At 50.5% G+C, this 26641-nt stretch overlaps 1 protein-coding gene across 5 annotated transcripts in view; it reads left to right on the top strand.

Moving 5' to 3' along the window:
• Positions 1 to 26641, top strand: part of ZBTB16 (zinc finger and BTB domain containing 16) — a 188634-nt gene that overhangs the window by 110165 nt on the left and 51828 nt on the right. For all 5 annotated transcript variants that reach the window (XM_042959571.1, XM_042959569.1, XM_042959568.1 and 2 more), the window contains one exon: positions 19644 to 19730. In XM_042959571.1, coding sequence (XP_042815505.1) covers positions 19644 to 19730 — 87 coding nt within the window. The remainder of the gene's footprint in view (positions 1 to 19643; positions 19731 to 26641) is intronic.

The following is a 26641-nucleotide window of genomic DNA, read 5'->3' on the forward strand; positions in this document are numbered from 1 at the left end:
AAAATTGTTTTTGAAATTACTGAATTAATTAGGTAGTAAAGCAACTACAATGCATAAATTTCTTTGCTGGTCTCCCTGATCCATATTTGGGGGGGGCATCCCCCTCTTTTCCCCCATCCCCTCCTTCTCTCCCCCCCCCATCCAGCCCCACCTCCCACCGGCCCGGTGTGGACCCTCCCTTTGAGTGGCAAGCTGCTTTTATCATCCTGGCAACAGCTAAATGATTTTTTTTTAAAAAGATCTGTAGGATTTTGACACGGTTAGTTCTGTCCAGCTACCCAGTCAGCTCGAGGAAGCACGAGTTTTGGGAATTGCCAGAAAAGGCTCTAACCTGCCTCTAGTCCTTTTAAATAGATCCTGCTGGTTTCCCGTGCTAGGAATGGTGCCAGCCGGCGAATGCTCCATTTCTCTTCTATTTTCAAAGTCAGCCGGCTCAGCCATAGGATGTGTCTGTCTGGGCAGGACAAGAGGCACCCCCCCCATCTGATTGCTCATAGCCATTTATCTACCCCCTCTTATGGCACCTGTCACCTTCTTTGTGTCAGGGCTATTTATTTGCTTGTCCTTTTTTGCCTGCTAGACTCTGAGCTTCTCACAACATGTGATTTATTTCCATGTCCCCCGTACTACCTAGCAGAGTAACCTGCATTGTGGTTATAGCTCAGCCGTTTTTTGAATAAACTAACGGGTGAGTGGGTGAGTGGGTGGATAGGCGTCTGGTAGGGAATGGCCCGGAAAGCCCCTCCTTCTTCCCTCCAGGCCTGGGACTCAGCAGTCTGGATGACAAGACCAGGAATGGAAGACCTTATTGGTAGCCTGCTCCGTTGCATCCCCACGGTCAAACACCGTAATGGGCTCTCAGTAAATATCTGTTCGATAAATGAATGGCTCAGGGCGGTAGGGACGAGGGCAGGGGAGAACAGGCACACTTCATATGTATCGAATGTCTACTGTGTTCCAGGCATGGTGCTTGGCACTCTGTATGTCTGAACCCAGGTATCCCACGTTGACTTTGGAGGGTAGATATGTGATTCCATTTTGCAGGTGAGGACGTGAAGGCTTACAAAGAGCCGAAGTCACTTGCGGCAGGTCCGACGGCCGGGAGGTGGCAGAACTGGGTTGGGAGCCAGGGCCGTCTGCCCCCGACACTCCTGCTTTTCTTGTATATCATTCTGCTGTACCTGTTCCAGCTTTCTGTCCTGTTTGTGGGGACAGCCATATCTCAGAGACTGTGGAGCTGAGCTGGGGAGAACCTGGAAGGCCCTGTCCCTAGGGATTCCTCCCCCTGCCCCAACTGCCTCATAGGGCTGGGGGCAGGGTCGTTCCGTGAGCACTGCTACAGGCCCCGTGGGTCAGTGTTCGGCCCTCCCACCCAGGCGAGAGCTTGGTCCTGTCATTTTCCCAACACTGCCCCACGCAGAGAAGAGGGACAGGACCAAAGAGCTGCCCGTGGCTCCTCTACTGGGAGCTGTGCTCCTGGGAGAGGCCCTCTGGGATGATGAGTCAGGAGTGAAAGGGTCAGCTGACCAGTGCCGCATCCCAGAAATGTCAGAGCTGTGATTACTTGGGCTGCCCCTAGCCCCCACAGACTTCCAGTGTCTTGCATTGGGCCCTGTCTCCCTCACCTTTCGGATTCTGTCTAGTGTAACTGGACCACTTGGCATGAAGCTCCTTGTATCTTTTCTCCAACACCCTCATCTTCCCTAGCACGACTGTGGATGCCAGAGCCTTCTCCGGGGACCACAGGGTCAACCAAATGGGAGCCAGGTGCTGATGAAGGCTGGGCAGCAGAGAAGCCCCTGCGACAATTCTGGGTTCTTTTGGGTAGAAGTCATTCATGAATGGGTTCATTACATAGCAGTTAGCCGCTGAAGGCCCGTGGCACGTGGACCATATCGGGAGAGGCAGAGGGGCTGAAGCCAGGGTTCCTGCAGGGGCTGTCAGTCTGGCTGAGGCGACGAGGTGAGCCCTTGGCAGGCCTGGGTGTGGTCATCGTCCCCACAAGGGGACAGACAAGAGGGAGAAACTCCCAAAGACCAGGGTGATGAGGAATGGCTTCAGGAGGGAGGGCTGTGGGATTTCGAGTACTTGCTGGAATTGTCCAGATGGCGCTTCATGGTGGGTGAGGGGCCTGTGTTTCTGGGCAAGACAAAGCAAGAACTTCTGTGAGTCACAGTCAGCCAGGCAGGGTTGCCTCTCCCACCAGCCAGGCAGGGGTGCCTCTCCCTCCTCCTCGTCCTCCTCCTCCTCCTCTTCTTCCTCCCCTTCTTCCTCCTCTGTCCACATGGTCTTGAGGAGGTTTAGAGTTTCTAGTACTTGAGAATCCTCAGAGTTCTAAGGATGTTACGACTGTCCTTGGCCTGCAGGTTGAGAAATCTTGCATTGAAAATGATAAGCTGGCACATAGGTGTTCCTGCCATGTTGAGGTATCCACAAAACAAACACAAATGTGCAAATGAGGTTCAGATTGGACACAGATCCACAGTATTCTGTATTTCTCACCAAGTCTAGCGGAACCCCAAACTAGGCTGTGAGTGTCTGGGGCTCCACCAAGCCCAGGTTGAGAACACATAGCAGCCCAGAAGGGCTGTGCTTTCATCAGAAGCTTGCCTGCCCTGGAGGGAAGTGGAGGAACATGGAGGGCGAGCGCCCCAGCCCTCTGTACCTTGTGTGAAGGTGGAGGGCGTTCTCCCCATAGATGGGAAGCCAGTAGGAGAGAGAGAGAGGTGGGTACTCTGTATTTAGGTTCTCCTTTCTTTGGAACCTCTCCAGGATTCAACCTGGCAGAGAGGTTTCTTCTAGGCCTTTCCCCTGTAGTTAACATGTTCCCTCCTCCTTCCCCTCGGAGGCCCCACCCCAAACCATGCCATTATGATTGAAAGTCTTTCACTTGCTAGGAAAAGGAGGCGGGGGGGGGGGGGGGGGGGGAAGTAAGTTCTAAACTTTCCATTAGGTAGTTGGGATAAGATGTCTTCTGGGGTAGTTGGATTAAACCCCGGCAGTTCTCTCACTGACTATTAGAAGCTAATTGAGCACCAGGAGCTCATTGGCGGCTGCAATGAGCATTTTGTTGGGGTAATTATGCAAGGCCACCGTCGTTCTCTGTAACAAGGTAACTCCAGGTAAGGAGAGAACTCCCTGAAATTTTAGATTTGCTGGAGTCTTCCTCATTTGCCTTCACTAACATAAGCCAAGGACAGACAAAGGCCCAAAGACCAGATCTTTGAGGAGGCTGCTATCCATTCGGGATTTCTGCCTGCATGGCCTGGATCTCATGGTCCCTTTGTCATGGCCTGATGGGAACAAGCCAGTACATGGGGGACAGCCCTGCTGGGCCAGTTTTGCATCGATTGAGATATTGGGGGTCTAGAGTCAGACGCTCTGAAATATAGTAAGGGACAGATGGCAGGCTTTGGAAGTCTGGGAACAGCTGACCAGATGCAAGAGAGTCACAGGCCAGTGTCTTTATCAGGGACCTGTGTTCTGAGAACAAGGCCTGACTGCAAGTAAGAATCCCTGAATCTCTCTCTCTCTTTCTCTCTTTCTCTCTCTCTCTCTCTCTCTCTCTCTCTTTCTCTCCCTCCCCCCCCCCACTCTCACTCTCTCTGTGTCATGGGTGGGTGAGGTGTGGGCCTGCATAAATGGGGCCAATACAGCAACTTCTGGGGGTCTTTCTTATTCCAGAGGATTCTTTATGATGGAATGCTCCTACATATGCTGCCTTCCCAGCACCCAGAACCTTCATCAGGAGGTAGGAGCCCGAAGCTGCCATCCAGAAGTCCTGGGCTAAGTGGGTCGGGAGTGGGACCTCTCAGTGCCCTTTGACAGGGCTGCTGGGGCCTGGCCAAGCTGAATGTGTCCTCTGGGTGGCCCTGTTGAGCCTCTGGCCTGCTGCTTCCATCAGCACGGAATCATGCCCCTCAGAGGACAGCGTGTAACCATGCTTCCTGGGACGGGGGGATAGGAAGAGTTGCTGTCACCAGAGTACTCCATCTTTCTGACACACGGGCCCCGTATGGCTTTCTTCCCTCACTCCTGAGCCCCAAACAGCCTAGAAATCTACTCTGGAACATCCTCAGGACTGGTTTTTGAAAAATATGTGTATATAAATATATACTTAATTTAAAAAAGTCTATAGATATTCTGTTTTCTTCTATTCTCCATCTCCTCCATTAGTTTTCAAAGGCTTTGCCTGCCCTGTCTCTGGCCCGGATCACCTTCTTCCTCTATCTCACAGCTATAAAAGCTGGTCACAGGCAGAGGCTGGCTGCAGCAAGGCAGGAATGTGGTATTTGGTTAAATTGTAAAATTAGCTAGGGAAGTTAATGAGGCATCCCGCCTCTGCCTTCTGAAGAGCAAGAAGTTTATAAAGGGGCTCTGAGCACCTTGCCTATGAAGGGGAGAGAGGGAGGAAGGGAGGAAGGAGGGGCTGGCTGGGAAGGCGGAAGAGCCTCCTCAGGTGAGTTTGCAGGCCTAGGACCCAGCTGGAGAGTCCCGAGAGGTCGTGTGGCCCCTCAGAGCTTCTCCTTTGAGACAGCTTCCGTCAGCCAGTTTGAGTCCACGGAGTTCCTTAGCACGCCTTGTCCACGGACCTCCCAAGGTTGCACGCAACCGGCTGTGACTATCCCTTCTGGCGTCAAATTCCCTTTTTGTCCTGTGCAAGGCTGCAGAGACCAGGACTGAACCCTTTGACTCAGGAGGTGCCCACAGCAGAACGGAGACGATCAGAGACCGTGACAGTGGCATCTAACATTTACTCAGGGCCGACAGGGGCCAAGCATTTCACCTCATGATCTCACTCCCTCCCTACCAGCCCCCTCCGAGGTTGGTACCGTTAGGATTCCATTTGATAAGGAGGACACGGAGTTGACTTGCTCAAGAGCACCCCTCGATTAAGAGGCCAAGTTGGGCTGTAAACACAGGTTGGCCTGCCCCCATAGCCACACATCTTAACCTCTGAGGCCAAGGTGTTGGCGTTCCTTTTCCAGGCAGTCCACCTCCCCCCCAGCCCCTACTTCACAAGGGACAGATTGTGCGCTGGCGAGCGTCACCCCAAAGCTTTGGAAATCACGGTCTCAAAGGTGTGTGCGGAAGGTTGCCAACAGTCTATTTTCTAAGCGCACCGAATTCTCAGGTCCTCTAATTACACCAAACAGACCTGCCTGTTTTCCAGCAGCAGTCCGAGGTCAACTTAGTGGTCCGATTCGCCTTAATAACGCTCGACACGGGAAGGAGCCAGCCCACCTGCATCTTTTGTGTGAGGTCAGCCAGAAGAGGCGAGCTGCGTTTTGTTGTTTGGGGTCAGGCGGGGGGGGGTGGGGTGGGGTGGTGGTTCATGCTAAGAATGGGCACGAAAGTGTGACAGGCCATATTTCTGTTTGGAAAAGTGTGGAGTCTGAAGGCTTCTGAATTTTGAGCCTGCAGACGTCAGTGCCGGAATTGTAATGTAACACCTCAATTATGGTGCAGGGGGTAAGAAAGAAAGACTCGGAAACCTGCAAGCTTCTTTAGATCCACAGCCTGGGCCTCAATTACGGGTTCAGAAACACCAAAGGCAAGCCAATGAGTGTCATTTTTAACCAGTTTGAACATTTTACTACTTCCTAACATCAGAAGCACCCGGGCTGGAGAGCCAGCTTCTTGTCCTCAATAAAGTGATTAAGCCGAATGGGTGTTGGGGGGTATTATTAGGCTGAGAAGGGCTAAAAATAGAAATGCTCTGTTTTCTGAAAGCCACAGCAGGCCCTGGAGAGCCTGGCAGCCACGATGTGCCACCGAGGGGCCTGCAGAAGGGGGAGGGAGGGTGGCAGTCCCCTGGGCTCGGCCTGAGATGGGGCGGTGGGTGTTGTGACGGTCGAGCCAGGTGACGGGCCTCCTTCCCAGCTGTCATCAGGAAGAGAGTAACAGTGAGAGCTGTGCATTGGTTGGTTCTGCCTTGGTCTTTGCTGGTGTGTGTGTGTGTGTGTGTGTGTGTGTGTGTGTGTGTGAGAGAGAGAGAGAGAGAGAGAGAGAGAGAGAGAGAGAGAGAGAGAGACTGTGAATGAATTTATAGCAACTGATAACTCTGGAGTCTAGAATGGACACCTCAGCCTAAAATTTACATATTTAGCCCCCCAAATGAATTGGATTTGTTTGCTCTTCTTGGGGGAAGGGGTCCCATTTGGGCAGTGAATAAAGGGCAGGTTATAAGGGGCACTTGCAAAGAAGGTGGGGAAAGGGGGAGACCCTTGGAGCCAAGAGTGAGCATCTGTTCTGTAAAGCCTTGCCTAGCTGGCTAGGCTGCCCAGGAAGGGGGGGGTGGGGGATGGAGAGACTTTTTGGTTAAGTGAAGGTCAACCAAGAAAAACTTGGTCTATTTCAGTCTCTGTAGTTTGCTGTCATTCATCAGTGTGAGAGTCCATTTTTCTACTTGGAAGACAATTGATTTTTTTGTTTTGTTTTTTAAAGTTCATTTATTTTGAGAGAGAAAGAGTGCGCAAGCAGGAGAGGGGCAGAGAGAGGGAGAGAGAGAATCCCAAGCCTGTCATGGGGCTTGATCTCACAGACTGTGAGATCAGGAACTGAGCTGAGATCAAGAGTTGGACACTTAACTGACTGAGCCCCCCAGGTGCCCCTGCTGTTTTTTTTTATGATGGACTATCTTGTTTGCTTAGAAATCAAATGGAGAGTGCCAACGAACATCAGTCTGGAAGGATATTTCTAATTGGGGTTTTATTGTAAGTCATTCCTGAGGGTCAGTCGTACCTTTTCTCCTGTAGAGCCCTACAAGTTTTCATGGCCTTGACCTCGTCCGTCTCCGTACCAGCATCAGGTGGCAGGGTGGGGATGTTTTACAGATGGAGAAACGGTGGCCAGGTAGTCAGGCTTCTAAAATATACCCACGTGCTCACCAGAGCCAGATCTAGACCCTGGTGCTTCTGGCTCCCTGTCCGATGGACTGTAATGCCACATCTCTGCACCAAGAAGGAGTTGTTAGCAGGGCAAATGCTCAGTGGAGAGCATCTGACTGCAGGAGGATGGCCTCAGAGCTTGTGGGAAAGACCCCGCCAGCTCCAGGGTGTGGAGGATGACAGAGGACTGGAGCTCCTTCCTTTGGGATCTTTTTCTCCTGCCCTTAATATGAACACTTTATTCTTTAACCCTTGATATTGTCAAAGCCCTCTAGTTCGGTGGGCTGTCCGTGCTGCCACCCCGATTTTGTTTCTTTTTCTTTGATGCTCACTGGCTGTGAGACCTTGGCTAAGCAAACTAAGCTTTTCTTTTCTTTTTTTTTAAAGTTTATTTCTTTATTTTGAGAAAGAGAACATGGCGGGGAGCAGAGAGAGAGGGAGAGAGAGAGAATTCCAAGCAGGCTTTGCACTGCCAGAGCAGAGCCTGACCCAGGGGTTGAACCCACGAACCTGCAAGATCATGACCTGAGCCAAAACCAAGAGTGGATGCTCAACTGACTGAGCCTTGTAGGCACCCTCTGAACTAAGTTTTTTATACTTCAGTTTTCACGTCTATAAAACAGGGATAATCTTAGAACTGATGGGAGACTTGAATAGTATGTGGCACGTTAAGCAGTTAGTATGGTGCTTATTCCACAATGTTCGATAGATGTCAGTTCCTTGTATTCTTGTTGTTCCCGTCAGTGCGACAGCATTATTACTCCTCACTGCAGGGCGGCCCTTGTGGGACCCCTAGGGCCCCAGGAGGGGAAGGGTTGGAGCCAGTTCTGTTGCTAGGCGCCTTCATGTGCATCTCGCCTCACTTAAACCTCCCGACTCCCTGTGGTCCCATTGCCGAGTGAGTGGTGCCCTCTGGAGTTGTGTGGCCTCGAGGTCCTGCTTACAGGGTGGGAGGGGTGCATCAGTGCCTCCCTGGCAGGTGAGGACACCGCGGCTCCCACAGGTTAGTGGGAGGACCAGAATGCAGTTGGGGCCAGGGGAGGCTGCCTTGGCTTCCCTCTGAAGGTAACTCAAGTGAGTGTTCAGTCAGAGGGAGTGTCAGGGAATGTTGGGAGCCGGGGTGGTGGCAGACCTCCACTTGAAATTTTGTGGGCAGACCGGGCTTTGATCTTGGCCATTGCCCTTGGAGTGGCCTGGTTTTGCTTTTCTCCATTGTCCAGACAGTCCTCCTGACTCTTTCCCCAGGAGGCGTAGCGGGGGAGGGGCCCCATGCCGGATTTTGGGTGAAGGCGTGTGACAAGGGACTCTGAAAGTGCTTCAGCAGAAAGGAGCAGGGTAATTGAGGTTGAGAGGAGGAGGCCAGAGGGTCAGGCAACTGACAGAGCTTTGAAGCTGCTGGATGCCAGTAGAAACCCGTCTTTACAAAATTCTGAATCTCTCACCTGAGAACACCCAAGTTAGGTCTGGCGGGGGGAAGGCAGTTGTTGGTATCCAAAGGTTGAGGGAATATCCCATAAAATCATGGCAGAAGTCCCCACTGACCTTTTTACCTAGTCTCTCACAAATGCCAAGACTGTGGTGTTATCTTTCTTAAACAAAAAGCCGAGCACCTGAAAGCCTTGGTGTTCCCTGGGACCCAGGGGTCAGCCTTCCCCTTGGCCTCATTGGCTCGGCCCGGCTCTGTCTGGCTAATGATTCTCCCGGTGTCTGGACTGTCTGTTCCACTCTGCCTCCCTGATAGAGCAAGGTATTTCCTTGACAAGGAATCCCCTGACTGAACCGGAGAACGCAGCCCCAGCTCAGTTTAGCCAGCACCTCCCCATTGCGAAGGGTTGTAAGCATAGGAGCTCGCTTTTACAGCTACCGCGGGCTCTCTTTGCCATGTGCTTCCAGATTCTTCTCCCACAACAGCCGTTCGTCTTTTCTTCACCCTTAGAGGTGTCCCAGTTTAAAACTTGTCATTTACAGATGGAGAGATTAAGTGGCTCCCCCAGGGCTGTACATCTCAGGCAGGGGGCAGTTGGGGCTCTGAATCCATTTCTCACTGTGGTGCTTCAAGAGAGCTGGGGTGCTCTTGGCCAGCAGGGCCCCCCTTGAGCCCGTTATCCACCTGCCTCATCCAAGGATGCCCCTCTGTCGTCCCAAACATGAGAGTACCATGTGTGGGAGATCCCCAGGGAATGCAAGGTGTCCTCTCTCCTAGGGCATTCATTATAGGCAGACCTTCCCCCAGGAACTGTGGGGCTGGAATATTATGGGCTGAAGTTCTAGAAGGCTCAGGCCAGAGGCTGGCCTTCTAGAGCTCCACAGCTTGATAAAGTGGAACTTTATCCATAACTATTCAGGCACCTGCTGCATACCACGTATTTCATAGGGCTAATAGCCCCATTTTATTTTATTTATTTATTTTTTAATGTTGATTTTTGAGAGAGAGAGACAGAGAGACAGAGAGACAGAGCATGAGCAGCGGAGGGACGGAGAGAGAGGGAGAGACAGAATCCAAAGCAGGCTCCAGGCTCTGAGGTGTCAGCACAGAGCCTAATGTGGGACTTGAACCCACAAACCATGGGATTATGACTTGAGCTGAAGTCAGACGCTTAACCAACTGAGCCACCCAGATGCCCCAATAATCCCATCTTAAAGAGGGAAGCGAGGGTACAGAGTTGGTCCCAGGACCCTATCGCCAGCGAGGAGAACTCTACAGCAGGTCTGGCCACTAGCTGCCGGGGGCTTCACCTCAGGGAGCTGTCTGGTTGGCATAACATGTCTGGAAGAAGTCCGTTCTGTCAGAGTGGGGGCTGACATTCTCATAACGAGAGAGGCTTTTGTGTCATTGCATTGATCACCACCATACCTTGATTAGCCAGTCATGGAAGTTGCCTGGGGAAGAAATGGGTTAAAGGCAGTGCTAAGGGGAACCCCCAAATCAATACTCCTACTTAGACTTCAGGAGAGTTGCATGTTGTTTTCACAGTGACAGGTTTATCCTCCCACTTGTATTTTATTTAAAATAATTCACCTTAAATAGGTTTGCACTCATTCCAGTAGGAGGATGATAGTCAAAACTTGGCCGTGAGTATTGAGGGCCGACTGGAAAGGCGCCATTTCTTTGACCTTCTCCCAAGGAGGTGTGGTTGGGCCCTGCCTTTATTTCCACATTGTTGGTTTGTAGAGGGGATTGTTGGACATGCACAATCGACAGTGCCTACTGCCTTCTTTTATCTTGCTCTTCCCAGAGAAAGTCTGATGAAGACTTGTCCAGAGTAGGAGCTTTTTCTCCCTTTGTTAAGGTAATTTTTTAAATGTCAAAAACATGTTTTTTGAGAGAGAAAGCAAGTGCATGAGCAAGAGAGGAGCAGGGGGAGAGGGAGAGAGAAGGACACCCAGCATGGAGCCCACCGGAGGCTCAGTCTCACAACCATGAAATCGTGACCTGAGCTGAAGTCAAGAGTCGGACACTTAACCTACTGAGCCACCCATGTGCCCCCTCCCTTTTTTTGTTCTTTGTATTTTGGCTCAGGGGCCTAAGAATACTTTGAATGTTATGATATGTTTAGTGCATACATCGGATGTGTGCGTGGAGCCCACACATTGACAGTGGGGGAGAAAGTAATGGCAGTAGTGAGGATGTTAATGACAGCTCACATTGATTGAGCAGCTCCTGTGGGTCAGGCACGGTGTTGCAGACTTTACATATACTGTTTAAATTAATTGTCACTCAACCCTGTGAGGCGGCTGGTCTGTGCCTGTTTTATAGGTGAAGAAATAGGCACAGAGAGGAGAATTAGCTTGCCCAGGGTGGTGGCTAGAAGTGATAGAACCAGGACTTGCTCCTGGTTTGCTTGATCCCCAAGCAAGGGTTCTTAACTTGTCTGGGGCACAGCTGTATACTGAGCATACGTGCTTGTACTGGCTAGGGGCTGTGTTACTAAGCCTGTTGGGTTCCTGCTGGTGCTGAAAGTGGTGACAGAGGAGCAAGGCCCTCTGAGAACTGAGTTTCAGGGATAAGGGACAAGGTGGACCTATTCTCTGTGTGGGACATGAGCTCAGGACCGACCGTAGGATCCTGGTGACAGCCAAGGGCACCAGCGCACCATGGGGACCTCCTGATAGCATGAGGTTTACGGGGTAGGGTAAGAAATGCTCTCTCAGACTAGAGAGGCCTCATCATTTCCTTTTGACCCATTCCACGGTCTCCTCTGAGTGGACATTTAGTCACATTTGGGGGGTCCAGCCACGGAGCATGTTATTGATGGGAAATTGACTTCTAGGGATCTGAACACCTGCCCGTTGTGGGCCCCGATTATTCTCTATCTCTGTTGCACAGCTTGCACACTGCCTGGTGGCTTCCTCAGTCCTGACTTTGATTGGGGCCCGCACTCGTAGTCCATTCACCCCGCTGTCCTGTAGCAGATGCCCTTCTCCCACCTCCTTGTCGGGTAGACCAGCCCTTGGACCATATCCCGAGCCAGTCGGTAGGGGCTGGACGTCTTCTGATCAGTCCACATCTGCCCCCCAGTGCTTCCCCTTTCCCCTCTCGCCCGAATGAGTGCCCCTTACAGAGATTCTGGTTCTGGATCAGTTCTTGTTTTGTTGATAAAGGAGAAATGGTGAGCGAGAAAGAGAGCGGGCAAGCTCGCCTTCCAGCTCCTCTCGGGGAGAGAACGCATCTCCCTGAGCAAAAGAACACGCAGTGCTGGCCTTTGGAATTGGCAGCCAGAGTACTGTTCTCTGTCTGATAAGAGGTACTGTAAATAAAACTGTCCACCATGGCCCGCTGTAAAATGCCCCGTGTCTGTACTCATTGTTCTGACAGCTTATGCTTTTTTTGGGTCTGCTGTTTTGGTACACTCTGTACTTCCTTATGTAAGCAGGCATGCATATCTCATCAGAACATTCAAGATGTTTATTTTAAAATCTCAAGGAATTAAAAGAAAAAGGACACACTACTCAGCGTTAGATGCTGGCAAATGTTAAGTGTTTTTTCAGCGGTTTCCCCCACCCCCTCCCCGCCTTCTTATTAGCATGGAGGGGTGGGGGGGGGAGAGGGAGGGATTTTGAATTTTTTTTTCTTCTTTCATTGGCTTCTGCCGTATTGACTTCAGAGAGACACCAGCCCACATCTGACTGTGCTCAGCATTGTTTGTCTACCCTCCTTCCTGGATGCTTGGGACCCCCAACCCTGTTTCTGGTTGGGAAGGGGGGGTGGCGTCCAAGGTGGTGGTGGGGGGAGGACAGCTGTGGGGAGCCTGTCGAGCGAGCTTCTGCGGGATTTCTGCGCTGTTGTCATTGGAATGCTAGGCGTTTATAGAAAGCTTTGTGGTTTTGAAAGTGCTTTCCTGGCCGTGTCTCTTTCGATTCCTTCGAGTCGGGATGATCCGTAGCACTGAGTGAAAGTGGCCCCGACACAGGGACGCCTTAGACCATCTCCAGCCTCCTTGAGGGCCGTGGTGACTGCCTCCTTTCTTTTCACCCAGCCTGAACCTGCTTTGAACCCTCCTCCTTCCAATAGCCCCGGTCTGACCTCCTGGAGGTGTCGAGAAGTCAGGGAGAGATGGGACAGGGCAGGAGTCTGGGATATTCTGAGTGGTCAGGTACTCTTGCTCCCCCAGTATAACACATAAGGCACCCTTGAGCCCTCACCTGCAGGATCCCTGGGAGACTGGCAGGGCAAGGATGTCTATCTGTCTGTCTGTCTGTCTCTCTTTACCACTGAATCTCAGATAAGCGCTCTGCCTGGGCTGTGGGTGGGGGCCACACAAATTTCTGCCAGCTGGTTGAGGGTCCACTCTGGCCATCAGAGGCCTCCTCAGACAGGAGACTCTGAGTGTCCTGGGGGAGGGGTTGCTTCTCTTCTTGCGGGGGTCTGAGTCCTGGGCAGCCGGTGGGTAACAAAGGGCTGAAGGGGAGGAGATCGTGATCCAGGGCAAGCAGAGAGCCCACTCCCAACCTTTCCTTTCTCCGCTCCCAACTGCCTGAGTACCAGCCAAGACCATGTCCTTGAGTTTTAAAAAGGGGCAGTGGAGAACCTAGAGTGTGTGGAATAAGGACTCTGCCACCCCCTAGGGGACAGCCTGGCAGTGCCCTGAATGGCCACTGCCCTCTTCCCGGGCCAGTTCTGTGCCTGGAAGCCTCGGGAGAGTTTCTGTGTTTATCAAGCCTTTAGGACCGCAGCTGCAGGGCAGGTAAAGAGCAGGGGACTGGGATCGCGCAGGGAAGAGACATACTGCAGCCCTGCTCACACGGAGCTTACGGTCTGCCGGGGAGGAATGAGGAGAGCTGGGCAGCACAGGACACTTGAATTGGGCTCCTGGGGCTCACGCGGGGAGGATTTAAGAGCCAGGTTGGTGAATAGCTGCCCGTACTGACATGTTGGTCCTTTGACAGATTTTCCTGCTCCCCTCAACAAGACAACCACTCACCTTTAAATTAGAGGGATGAGGTGTGTGTGTGTGTGTGTGTGTGTGTGTGTGTGTGTGTGTGTGTGTGAGAGAGAGAGAGAGAGAGAGAGAGAGAGAGAGAGAGAAAGCGAGCGAGAGGTCAGAGTGAAATATGTCTTTATAAATGGGAGACTCACTTTACACAAGATAAATGGCCTCCAAATAACTGTACATTGAACTTCAGTAAAATCAATCCTATTTTGCACAGAGGAGTTCTTTAAAGGAATCGTAACCCTGGGCTGACTGGTGGTGATGATGGCTACTCCTTGCTGGCTGTGTGGATCCCCTGGATAGAGGTCCAAGCCCTTCTCCCACCTTGCCAATTCCTCTGAGGGCCTTATTCTTCCCACTTTACAGAGGAGGTGACAGACCCACTGAGACCTGGCAACTTTCTGGGGTCAGGGTTGCAGCTCATGACTAGCCTGGCTGGGATTTGAACTCTGATCCATCTGACCAGAATCCTGAGCTCTTAAGCACGCTCTCCTGCCCGCTGAGGTATAAATAACATCAGTGAGCTCCTGTGTCCCGCAGAGTGCTTGGTGATTGACAAAGGAGTGTGTGTTCACTAATGTCCATCTTCCCCTTTGACCCTCGCAACAGCAGGTACGGCCATCTTTGTTTCACAGCTCGGAAGGAGGGCCACTCTGGTGGCCGGGCTGGCCTGGGACCCAGTTCTCCCCACTCCGAGTGGCGCTGTTCACTCAGCTCTGTAATCGCTAGGGAGGATGGCGATGGTCCAGCCCGCTGTATCTTCTGGCTGTTCCCTCTCTGCTGTAAATTCCCGTCCCTGCGGTCCACCCCCTTGCTCCCCAGCTCTCCCTCTACCTGCACTGACTCCATTCCAACCCGCTGGCCTCCTCACTCCTCCTCTGTCTGGAATGGGCTTCCATAGACAGGGCTGTTTCTTCTTTCCCCTTTCAGCTTTGTGCTCAGAGGCCAGCTCATCAGAGAGCTCTTCCCTGCCTACCCCATATAAAATGGTGGCCCCCGGCCCTCTGGGTCCCAATTCACTTCATTTGTGTCTCTTTTTATCACTACCTAGTTTGTATTTACTGGGTTTTTTAAAATGTGCCTTTCCTTCTAGAATGTAAGCTCTCTGAGGACAGGGGTTTTTGTCTCTTTTGTTCATTTGCTGTAATCCACCTTGGGGCATATTCTTACTGGACATGCAAAAAGCATCCCTGTGCATAGGAAAGATACGACAAGGTGTGGTCATCCCTGAGCTGTGATGTGCTGTTCTTCCCACTCCAGGAGGAGCCCCAGGAAATTCTGTGGGGGATAAATGCTGATCTACCCACGTGTACCCATTGTGTTCAACTGGCATGACCTCCTTCCTTCCCCCCATCCCTCCCTCGCATTGATGCTTTATAAATGTATTAGGGGCTGAATGATGTCACCGTAATGCGTTTTGGGAAGACCCATGTGGTTTATACACACTTGAATTGCTTTGAATGCAAACCTGACATCATACTGAAGGCAGCAACGAACAACATATGCACAGTAAACAGGCAGAGACTGTCTTATTGATTAACAGATGAGGCCTCTATTATTGATCAAAGCTTGGCGAGGAAATTTATCACTTTTAATTTCAGGGCTGCCAAATATTTCTGCCTCTGAGCCAGCCATTACAGAGACAATTTAAAGGCACATGCCTCCTTGGGAAGAGGGGGGTTCTGCCTCTCTCTGCTGGGCTCCTGTGCCCTGGAACTGCCTATATTTGGTGCGGGGCTCACCCTGGGGAGTTGGGGAGAGTCTCAGTGGGGGAGGGGGAGTACTAGGGCTTACATGAATGGGGCCTGAAGTGGGAGCCAACCTTTGTGGTGTCTGTGTGTGCTGAGGGTTCTAACCAGTCTGGGTGGGTCAGACTCTGCACTGACGAGGCCAGGGGACTTTCACCTACTCGGCTCGACTTTGTGACTTCAGCAAGGCAGGGGTGGAGACGGGAAGCTCTGAGGGCAACCAGATGTGGTCAGGCTTGGGCCAAGCCGGCAACCTTGACTAGATCACATGTGCTAATCTGTTTTTATCTTCATCTTGAACTTGTCTGATGGTACACATCCGGCCCTTTATTTCCTACCTGGCCTCCTTCCTTTCTCTCTGCTTCTCAGTCATTGAAACAGATGCTGCGATGACCTTATTGATGGCTGTTTTCTAAGAACCCTCCGTACCACATCCCTTCAAGGTGGCGGCATAGAGGTTCCTCACCTGGTTGCAGGGCTCCTGCACGAGGCTGAGCTCCCAGGGCTTTCCAGCCCCTGCTTTCCTCCTTGGGCCTCCCCATCATCTTTCTTCTTTAGGGAGTCGTGAGAACTGTTTAGAACCAAAGAAAGAAATGCAGTTACAGTCCGATCCCTTACAAATCACAGAAAATCATTGCTGGCTAATGATTCAGGACTGGAGAGAGTTCCTCATTTCTAGAAGGCTGTGGCTTCCTCTACCCCCCTCTGGTCCACTGTGCTCTTTGAGGTCCTGGCTGCATTTCCAGAATAAATGGATGAAAAGTGGTCCTGGCTGCCACCTGAGTGATCACACATTGTGACTGTCTTTCCACTGAGTTTCTTCGAAAGCTCTTTCTTAAAGCTTTAGAAGCCACGTGCAGGTCCTTGGCCCAAGGATACCCAGCAGCTTGAAGAGATACCTGGAAGTGATCAAGACCTCCCAGTCTCCAGGAAAAACTCAACTCGAGACACCTAATACAAATGGCAGTATTTGTATTGAAAGCTCTTTTTATAAAAAAAACAACAACATTTTTAAAATGTTTTTATTTATTTTTGAGACAAAGAGAGAGCATGAGCAGGGGAGGGGCAGAGAGAGAGGGAGACACAGAATCTGAAGCAGGCTCCAGGCTAGGACCTGTCAGCACAGAGCCTGATGCGGCGCTCGAACTCACTGCAAGATCATGACCTGTGCTGAAGCCAGACGCTTAACTGACTGAGCCACCCAGGTGCCCCTGTATTGAAGGCTGTTAAGGAAAAGTGACTCCATATCTTCCCTAAGGGCATTTTATCATTCATTTATTTAGTCAACTCATATTTATTGAGCACCTAGTAGAGGGTAAATTTTGCTCATCAGTAGACAAGGTCAGTGTCCTCACAGGGTTTGCCTTCTACCTTTCCTTCTACCCTTCACTGGCAAGAACTGTTTATTGCTGTTTAATTTAAGCCTATACTGGTGCAAATTGTATTCTTAGTACTGTTCCTTATAGTACGTGCTATTACTCTAAGGCGGAGGTTTTTAAAACTTGTTAAAAAGTAGTGGAACCATTTTTCCAGCTAGAATTTTATGCAAAACTTTGATGTATAAACGGGATGTATTGGAATTTTATTGTTTTCAGTTGGGGGGAAGAAGCCCATACCTCCCCTTCTTATCCATGAAGCATCTTTTCAGAGGGAGCCCTAGAGTACAGAGATTAAGAGCAGAGGGTCTGAAGTCAAGCTGCCTGGGTTTGAATCCACTTCTGGTGCCCACTGAGCGACACTGGTCAAGCTACGTAACCTCTTGGAGGTTCGCTTTTCTCATCTGCTGAATGGAGTAATAACAGTATGATCTTTTTTTTTTTTTTTAATCTATTTTGAGATAGGGAGAGCACGAGTAGGGGAAGGGCTGAGAAAGAGGGAGAAAGAGAGAATCCCAAGCAGGCTCTGCACTGTCCGTGCAGAGCCCGATGCGGGGCTTGAACTCACGAACCGTGAGATCATGACCTGAGCCAACGTCGGAAGCGTGACCCACTGAGTCACCCAGGTGCTCCAGCAGTTTGGACTTTTATTTTTTTTTATTTTTTTTTTTAAATTTTTTTTTTTTTCAACGTTTTTTATTTATTTTTGGGACAGAGAGAGACAGAGCATGAACGGGGGAGGGGCAGAGAGAGAGGGAGACACAGAATCAGAAACAGGCTCCAGGCTCCGAGCCATCAGCCCAGAGCCTGACGCGGGGCTCGAACTCACAGACCGCGAGATCGTGACCTGGCTGAAGTCGGACGCTTAACCGACTGCGCCACCCAGGCGCCCCCAGTTTGGACTTTTAAAAGCCGGCAGGATCAGAGGAGATGATACAGCATGCATCATGCCTGCTGCATGGTAAAGCCTCAGGAAATCTGAGATGGTTGGAAAGCAGCACTAGTTTTCTACTACGAATATGTGTAAGAAGTTCTGCCTCTTACAAGACTCTAATACAAAAGTAACACACAGACACACTCAAGGCAGTGCTCAGATGCGTAGAAAGGAGCACGGCGTGGGGCCTCTTGGAGAGGGCAGGGCAGAGCCCGTGTGCTCTGTGCGTGCACAACCTGTCTTGAGAATGGAACGGGGCAGCAACAGACAGAACTGGGACCCAGCTGTGCTCCAACTCAGGGAGGGACGAGCGGCTCCCGTCAGGGCCGGTGAAGACGATGTCCGTGGAGCTGGGTGGCTAACCTCTCGGGCCTCGAAGTGACGTGGAGGAATTCAGAATCAGTGTAAATTTTGAGCCCCGTAGAACTTCTCGGGCAACGAGTATGAAGGAAACAAGTAGCCTTTTAAGGCACGGTATCTGTGGGGTGAATCAGAGGACATCTGGTGGTGGGGCAGCCATTGAGTCTACCAGTGTTCTGGGCACCACCTGGCAAGGGCCTGGGTAGGGGCAGTGACAGTACGCGTCGGAAGAGATGCACCTGGAAGGTATTTTTTAAGGGGGGATAGATCCATGTCCCCCCTTTTCAATATTTATTTATTTTTGAGAGACAGAGGGAGAGCAGGAGCAGGGGAGGGGCAGAGAGAGAGGGAGATACAGAATCCCAAGCAGGCTCTAGGCTCCGAGCTGTCAGCACAGAGCTCGACACGGAGCTCACACTCATGAACCGCGAGGTCACGGCCTGAGCCGAAGTCAGACGCTTAACTGACCCAGCCACCCAGGCGCCCCTCGAAGATACTTCGAATGAAAGCTGCCTAGGCTTGTGGCAGGTGCCCTGTGGCTGAATAACATATGAGAGCCTTGAAGACCGTTAGCGACTGGGAAAAAATCCTGTTTGTCTTGATCCTGTGGCCTTGTCTCTCTGAGCCTCGTAAAAATAATAGTTCTACAAAAGTTGATCGGTTTGAATCGCACTGAATTGATTTTGTTTATTCCACAAATATGTCCAGTAATAGGGTCCCCCCCTGGGTGTCAGGAAGATGCAGCTCTGTGTGTGGAGTGACACAGTCCCTCCCTTGGGAAGCTTAGAGTGTGGCAGGAGACAGGGACGGGTCCACAGGCATTTAGAAGAGCGCATGGTGAGCCGTCGATCTGGACATACAGGGTGCTGCCGGAGCGTAAGGAGGGGCTACGTCATCAGGACGAGGGGGCAGAGGTTATGGACGCTGGTGCATATACTTGGTGCTAAACTGGGGTGGGAGTGAGCGACCAGAAGGTCAGACACAGGAGGAGCGGGAGGAAGGGTGAGGCCTGTCAGTGAGGGAGAGCCTGGCTCCTCCAGGAACCAGACTGGCCGAGTGGACTGGAGACCAGGGAGCGAGAGTGAGGGAGGGGGAGAGAGATGAAGCAGGGAAGATGAGCGCATCAGGAAGTGCTTTGTGTGTCTTGGTGAGGAGGTTAGATTTTATCCTGAAGACACAGGGGAGTTGTTCAGGGATTTTTGAGTGGTCAGGTGCAGGGGGTGGTTGGGACAGACAGTCTAGTTTGGGACATACTGAGTTAGGGGCTATCCAAGTAGAGGTACGTCAGCATTTCCTACCTTCCCATAAGGTGTAACCTAAGCAAGGGGGCCCATTTCCCCTCGTATTCTTTTTTTTTTTTTTAATGTTTATTTATTTCTGAGAGGGGGGGAAGGGGCAGAGAGAGAGAGAGAGAATGTCAAGCAGGGTCTATCCTGTTTAGCTCAGCGCCCAACGCGGGGCTCGAACTCACAAACTATGAGATCATGACCTGAGCCGAAATCAAGAGTCAGACGTTTAACTGACTAAGCCACCCAGACGCCCCCCCCCTCCCTTATATTCTTTAGCCCTCTCTGTTCCTCACTTGGAGTCAGCCCCCGCCAGAATCTGCCTGCTTCTTGGGGCATGTCATCTGGACCCCATCTCTGCTTGTGTTGGTTATTCTGATTTTGTTGCCTCTTCTCTCTGGGAGACCCCTGGATGGCAACATCTGGAGCTCAGTTGGGGGTTTGGTCACAACCTGGAGGAGGGGCTGGGCTGGCTGCCAGGGCCAAGCACTGGCCCTGCCTTGATCTCCACAGGTGTCCAGCCACCTTCCCTAGTGTCTTTCTGCACGATTCTGGCCCAGGACCCCTTCCCCACAAGTGGAATATCACTCTCATGGTAACGTCTCCCCTTTCTTCCAGCGGGTGCCAAAGCCTTTGTCTGTGACCAGTGCGGAGCCCAGTTTTCGAAGGAGGATGCCCTGGAGACCCACAGGCAGACCCATACTGGTGAGTTGACAGCTTCCCATCCTGCAGCTCCTCCAATGTGCCAGCACACAGATACCAAGGGACTTGGCGACACCCTCTTTCAGCACATGTGACCTCCATTCCTGTCCTGGGGAGCTGTTGGGGGGGGGATGGCTTGTGCCACAGTCAGCTACTCCCGTGTGTGGGGCTGGATGGCAGGAATGTCCAAGTGTGACCTTGCCCTGTAAGAACAGCAGCCCTGGATGAGGCCCACCGTCTCTGCGTCTAACAGGCCACTGACGTCCCGTCTTCACAGAGCCCTGTAGCACATTCTTGTTGAAGTCTTAGAAGGTCCGTGATGTTACCTAGCATCCCCTTCCCTTGGTGAACGTTCTGGAAACCTCTCGCACTCCATCTGTATACCTCTGAAACCCTCAGTGGCCACAGGGGGCCGGTCTGCCATCTGTGAGTCGAGTCATTGTCTAAAAGAAAGCAGTGTGTACATATGACGCGTTCGAACCATTTAGCCGGCGATGTCACTGTATTTGTTGTCAGAGCACTGATTGCATGGCATCAGTGCCTCTCACCACCGCCTTACTCCGTCTTCTTTGCTGTAGCTCAGTGCTGTACTTGACCTCACCTGGCCTGTCTTTCCGTAACTCTGTAAAGCAGGAGGCTACTCCCATGTCATGGATGAGGACCCTGCGGCTCAAAGGAGGGTCAGTGACTTGCCAAGTTAATAGTGGGGCCAGGAGTGTTGCAGCTTGGACAGCCTGGGTTTCTCCTTGGCTCTGACCTTCCTGTCTGTGAGATCATGGATTCGTTATTTGAGGTTTTTTTTCATGCATATTTATTTTTCACAGAGAGAGAGGGAGAGGCAGACTGTGCATGAGCAGGGCAGGGGCAGAGAGAGAGGGAGACACAGAACTTGAAGCAGGCTCCAGGCTCCATGCTGTCAGCACAGACCCCACTATGAGGCTCGAACTCACAAACTGTGAGATCATGACCTGAGCCTGAAGTCAGACGCTCAACCAACTGAGCCATCCAGGTGCCCTGATGAGTCCATTATTTAAACTCTCTTACTGTGGTCATCTCATCTGTTAAAAAAGTGGAGTCATGATAGTACCTACCTCCACAGCAGAGTATTGTCGTGGGGATGAAGTAAAATACTTTATTTGAAGTGCTTTGCTGAGTGTTTGGCTCATAGTAAGCATTTGTTAAATAGGGGTAAATAAATGTATTTAAAATGTAGTAAATATTTATTGATTTCCCACCAGGTGCCTGGCATGCTTGTTGAATATAAGGTATAGTAACATCCAAGACAGATAGCATTCCTGTCCCCTCGTGGCACTGAGATTCTAATAGGGAGACAGTTTAGGCAAATAAGTGTATGATATAATGTCAGATGATAATAAGAGTAAGAAAATAAAGCAGGATAAGGGAAAGAGTGTGATAGGAGAAAAGTGGTATTTTATATTAAATAGCTTGTCTTCTCTGAGAAGGTGACATCTGAGCAGAGTCCTGATGTGAGGGAGTGAGCCACTCAGAGGGAACAGGTGCTTGCCAAAGCCCTGAGGCTGGGCCAAACCTGACCAGCTCGAGGACCAGCATGAGGAGCAGGGGGCAGGGGAGAGGTGGCAGGGGGTGAGGTGCAGAGAGGGTTGGCACAGGAGGTCATAAATCAGGTGGGTCTCTCAACCCTAGTAAGGAATTTAGATTTTATTCTGCACATGCTAAAAGTCCACTGGAGGGAGATAAAACATTTGCAAATCACATACCTCATGAGGGACTTACAGTTAGAAAATATAAAGTCCACTTACAACTCAATAATAAAAATAGAAATAACGGGCAGAAGATCAGCATGGACATTTCTCCAAAAACAGACAAACAGTCCACGAGCGCATGAAAAGATGCTCGGTGCCATTAGGCCATTGTAAGGGAAATACAAATCGAAGTGACAACGAAGTAGTTTTTTATACTTAGCAGGATGTGGCTGCGGTACAAAATGTAGGCAGTAGGAAGCGTTGGCGAGGACATGGAGAAATCAGAACCCTTATACAGTACTGGTCAGCAGGTGAAATGATGCAGCCGCACTGGACAGCCGTCTGGCGCTTCCTCCAAAAGTTAAATACAGAGTTACCATTTACGTAGCAGTTCTACTCCGAGGTGTCTATCAAGACACCTGAAAACCTGTGTCCTCACAAAAACTTGCACGTGACTTTATAGATGCATTATTCGTAATAGCCAAAAGGTAGAGATAACCCAGTGTCCACGGATGGATGGATAGACAAAATGTCGTTTATGTGCAGAATGGAGTATTATTTGGCTCTAAAAAGGGATGGGGTACTGATCACACTCTGCAACGTAGATGAACCTCACAAACGTGATGCTCAGTGACAGGAGCCAGTCACAGAAGGCTGCGTGTTGTGTGGTTTCATTGATAGGAAACAGCTAGAATGGGCAGATCTATAGGCAGAAAATAAATTAGCAGGTGCCAGAGGCTGGGTGAGTTGAGGAGACCTGGGGAATGACTGCTAATGGGTATGGTGTTTCCTTTTGGAGTGATGTCATTGTTCTAAAATTGATGGTGATGGTGGTGGCACAATTTGGAATGTATTAAAAAGTATCGAAATGCAGTTTATTTTTATATTTATTTGAAGATTTTTATTTTTAAGTAATTTCTGTACCCAACGTGGAGCTTGAACTTACAACCCCGAGCTCAAGAGTTGCTCTACCGACTGAGCCAGAGGGCTCCCCAAACTATATAGTTGAAATGCGTGAATTATGTGTTATATGAAATATATAAATGATACCTCAGTAAATCATGGCACCCTACATGCACCACACACAAATGTATGTGCATAGACATTTGTAAAAGAAAGGAAATAATGGTTCCTTGGAGGGTTTTGAGTGGGAGAGTGGCATGACTTGATTTATGTGTTTAAAAGTGCACTCTGGCTCCTGTGTTGGGAATTGACCATGGTGGTTGCTGTAGTGAACTACTCCAACACTAGATTAAAGCAACAAAGTGTTATGATCTCTGACAGCTCTGTGAGTTGACTGGGCTCAGTTGGGTGGTTTTCACTTGAGGTCTCTCACGAGATTGCAGTCAGGCGCTGTCTGGGTCTGGGGTCATCTGAGGGCTCGACGGGGCTGGACATCTGGGATGGCTTCCTCGCTCACGTCTGTGACTCTCAGTGCTCTGCCATGTGGCCTTCCTCTACAGCAGAGTGGCCTGGACTTCTCACATGACAGCTCAGGGCCTCAGGAGTCTGGAAACATAAGCTGTCAGCTCTGTTAAAAGCCGGGCTAGAGACGTCTAGCATCGCTTCTGCCATGTTTTATTGGTCAAAGCGGCCCCAGACTGAAGGGGTGGGAGACTCGACTCCCCTTCTCTAGGGGTAGTGACAAACACATACTGAGTGTTGTATGGCAGTCATCTTGGGAGACTGACTGCCAAGCTACCGCAGGGGACTAGCATGGAAGAAAGAAGTCTTTCCTGGTCTGCTGCTGGTACCATTACTTTCAGCAATATTTCCTCGTCCTGTGATCTCACAAAATCTGCCTTTCCTGAGTGGAAAACACAGTCTCGGTCTGTTCCGCCCTGGCCCGTGACGACTAGAAGAGTGCTTTCTAGGTGAGCATCTCCCTGGCTTGGTTATGGAGAAGGTGACTTGGCCAGGTGACTTTGACCAGGGTTCCAGACCTGGTTATCTTGAAAGCCAGGGGAAGACCCAGGTGTCCCCAGGTCCCAGCCAGCTTCTTAATGCTGGACCCCATGAAGTGGAGAATCTCGCTCTGAGAATTCTGATCTGGGGCCTGTGGAGACTGAGTGGTGAGCCAGCTTTCCCAAATAGCTTAATCTGTCCACACAGATTAAATCAGCAGCAGGGAGCAAGCCACCTCTCAGCTGGGATCAGAGGAGGTGGCTGAGTCCCCGAGGGGTGAGCACATGGGGGAGGTTATTTGCAAACAGGCCTCATGCACTTACTGAGCACCTTGTGTGTGCCTGGCACCCACTGCGGATACAGCAGTGATCATTACAGACATGATTTCTATTTTTTTTCAACCCATTTTATGGAGATATAATTCACATACCATACAGCTCACCTGTTAAAAGTATACAGTTTAATGATTTTTGGTATATTACACCATTTTTAGAATCGTGGCAAAATATCTATCACATAGAATTTGCCATTTAATAATCATTTTTAAGCATACAATTCAGTGGCGTGAATGCCATTTCAACCTAGTTTTTTAGAATCTGGGTTGATGCGGCTTTGAAAGTTGGGAGCCGTCTTAGGTCCAATGCTTTTCTAGGATTTATTAAATTGAGTAAGGGTTTGAAAGTGGCCAACACCTTCCAGAAAAGGATATTTGTTTCAGTGGTTGGAAAGAGCCTGGAGTTTGAGTCTGAAGCCTGGGACGGGGCTCTGACTCCGCTCTCTGGGAGGTGGTTGACCTTGACTTGTTCCTCATCCTTTCTTCCCTAGAGGTCACCTCCCCTGCAAAAGGAAAATAGTGTGATCCTTCCTATGGCAGAGGCGGGCCCGGCCCATCCAGCCTCACTTCCACTTTTTCTCCAGGTTGAGTCAGTGGAGCTCTTGAAAGGGGTGAGAAATGGGAAAATGAATCCAAATGAGGGATGACAGATGAAGGTGGGTGCTTCCGGAAAGGCTCCCTCCGCGCCTGGGCATGAGCTGTGGGCCAGCTCCCCCGGTTGGCTGGGAGCACTGGGACACTTGCTGGTGCAGGCTGGCGGGCTGGGCTGCCTTATCCTTTGGCAAGGAGGTGACTCTTCTGACACCTGGCGGAGCTCATTTATAGTTGTGTTGCCTGCAGAACCCAGGTAGCTCCCTCGCCTCCCCTCAGAATCCCTGAAGGAACACAGCTTGAAATCTGTCTTCCATTTCTGTTGTAAGAAAGGGGGCCCACGAAGTAGAGAGAGGCCTAAGTATAAGGAACACTGACAGTAACACTGAAGTTGCTGGATTGAGAGCAGCTGACTGCGGTGCCAGGTGCCATTGGAGAGCCACCAGGAGAGCAGAGAGAGTTCTGAAGAGGGAGAGGAGCCGCGGAGACCCTGGGGAGAAGGAAAACCATGGCATTGCTGCTTTGTGTTTCTGATACCTTAGTTGATAAAATCCTTTTCTGTCTCATACCCAGTTGATAGATGAGAAAGTGGAGGCCTAGAAGCCACCTGCTAGGAAGTGGCAAGCTGGCACTTGACCCAACTCCAACTCCACTGCTCTTTCTACTGCCCCCCAGTGCCTCCACAGTGACTTAACTGTTGTCCACGAGTGGGTGGCTGCACAGTTAGGGAGTGCCTGTTCAGAGATCATTTTGCTCAGGGCCCTGTCTGGGCAGAGCTCTTTTGGATCCCTGTGACCCATTTAACTAAGAATCCTCAACACCCTGATTCCCCCTCTCTCCCTCCTTGGATGGGATAGAACTTCCCTGAAAAGAATCGCTTCTAGGAGTGCCATGCCCAGGGCCGCCATGTTGGGGACTGACAGCTAACCTGTAGTAATGCATCAGATGGGTGATCATGGTGTCTTTGTGGGGTGGGGTGGGGGCTTGAAACTGAAAAATGAATTTTGTAGAAAGTAGTTTTCATTCCATTTTAGCCAAATGAATGGCATTTTCCCATTCCACCCTTTTGACCCCACTTACCCTGGCTTCTCTCCTGGGTGTGTGTGACTTCTCCTACATCCCTTGCCCTGACATCTTGGTGGGCTCAAGCTGGTGCTCTGGGAGGCCTGCTTACGGTTGGGCTGGGCTCGGGCTTTGTTGTCAGACTTTGGTTTTCTGTTTTGGTACAGCGAAGACTTTGAGGAGATAAACAGAGATCACTTTACACCTTTTATATTATGACAAATACATATTGCAAAACACTGCTGCTTCCAAAATGTTTGGGTTGCAGAACGGCGAGGAATTAACAGCTACGCGCCTCCCCGAGATGCCTGTTCTTCATTTACACGTCAGATTTTTTTTTTTTTAACTGTTCGGTAAAATAAAAAGTGAGGAAACACGCACACACACATGCATGTAGACACGTCCGTGTGCACCCAGCGCACCGCATAGCTTCTATATCGGGAATGTCTTAAATTAGTAAGGAGTTCTTTAAGTCCAGATAAACTGATAAATACCATTAATGGCTTAATTTATACTCTGAGTTTGAAATTTGACACACGGACACTATCTTGGCTCAGGAAACACAAGTGGTTTTGTGCCAGAGGTTTTAATGACCGATCAGTAATATAAATTGCTGCATCACTGAACAGAAATAGCTTCTCCGTGTCATTTGATCTGGAAACTTCTCCGGCCAGGCAGCAGTTAATAAATTTAAAAATAATTACCCTCTTTATTCAAAGTCAAACTAATTAGGAGTGGGTTTTACAAATCATAATGTTGTTCAAGCCACTGTACATCCCCATTTGGGACCTGAACAGGCCTGGGGGCAACAGACGGGATCGGGTAGCATTAATTAGAGGGCAGGGGAGGTACCTTGGCTGCTGAGCTGAAGGCGACGGGGTTGAGATGGTCGGAGCATGCCCTGCGTGGGAAGGAAGTGGTCTCAGTGAGAGGCCTTGGGGGTGACCTATAGGAACTTTCAGCCTTTTCATTCGTATGTGGGGAACTCAGGGCAGCCGCCTGGCTATGCCCTGAGCAAGACTGGGCCAGGGCCTATCTGTGGAGGTCAGGCCAGAGAGACTGTGAGAACCCAAGGAACAGGAAAGGTGGACTGGATGTCCATGGCTGCTTGGGGAAGTGGAAAGGATGACCTCTTCGAGGACTTTTATTCATGAGGCAAGTTTGGGCGCTGATAGCGTGACTTGGGTTTGTCTTACAGACTTCAGGGAAGAAGGTGCCCCTTTAGGGCTTGAAGCCAAGAGTCTGAAGTTCAGAGTATTCTATGCATAGTGACCCCCAGAACTTGGGATCTGGTATCA

Source organism: Panthera tigris, chromosome D1 (assembly GCF_018350195.1).
Source record: "Panthera tigris isolate Pti1 chromosome D1, P.tigris_Pti1_mat1.1, whole genome shotgun sequence".
Lineage (NCBI taxonomy): Eukaryota > Metazoa > Chordata > Mammalia > Carnivora > Felidae > Panthera > Panthera tigris.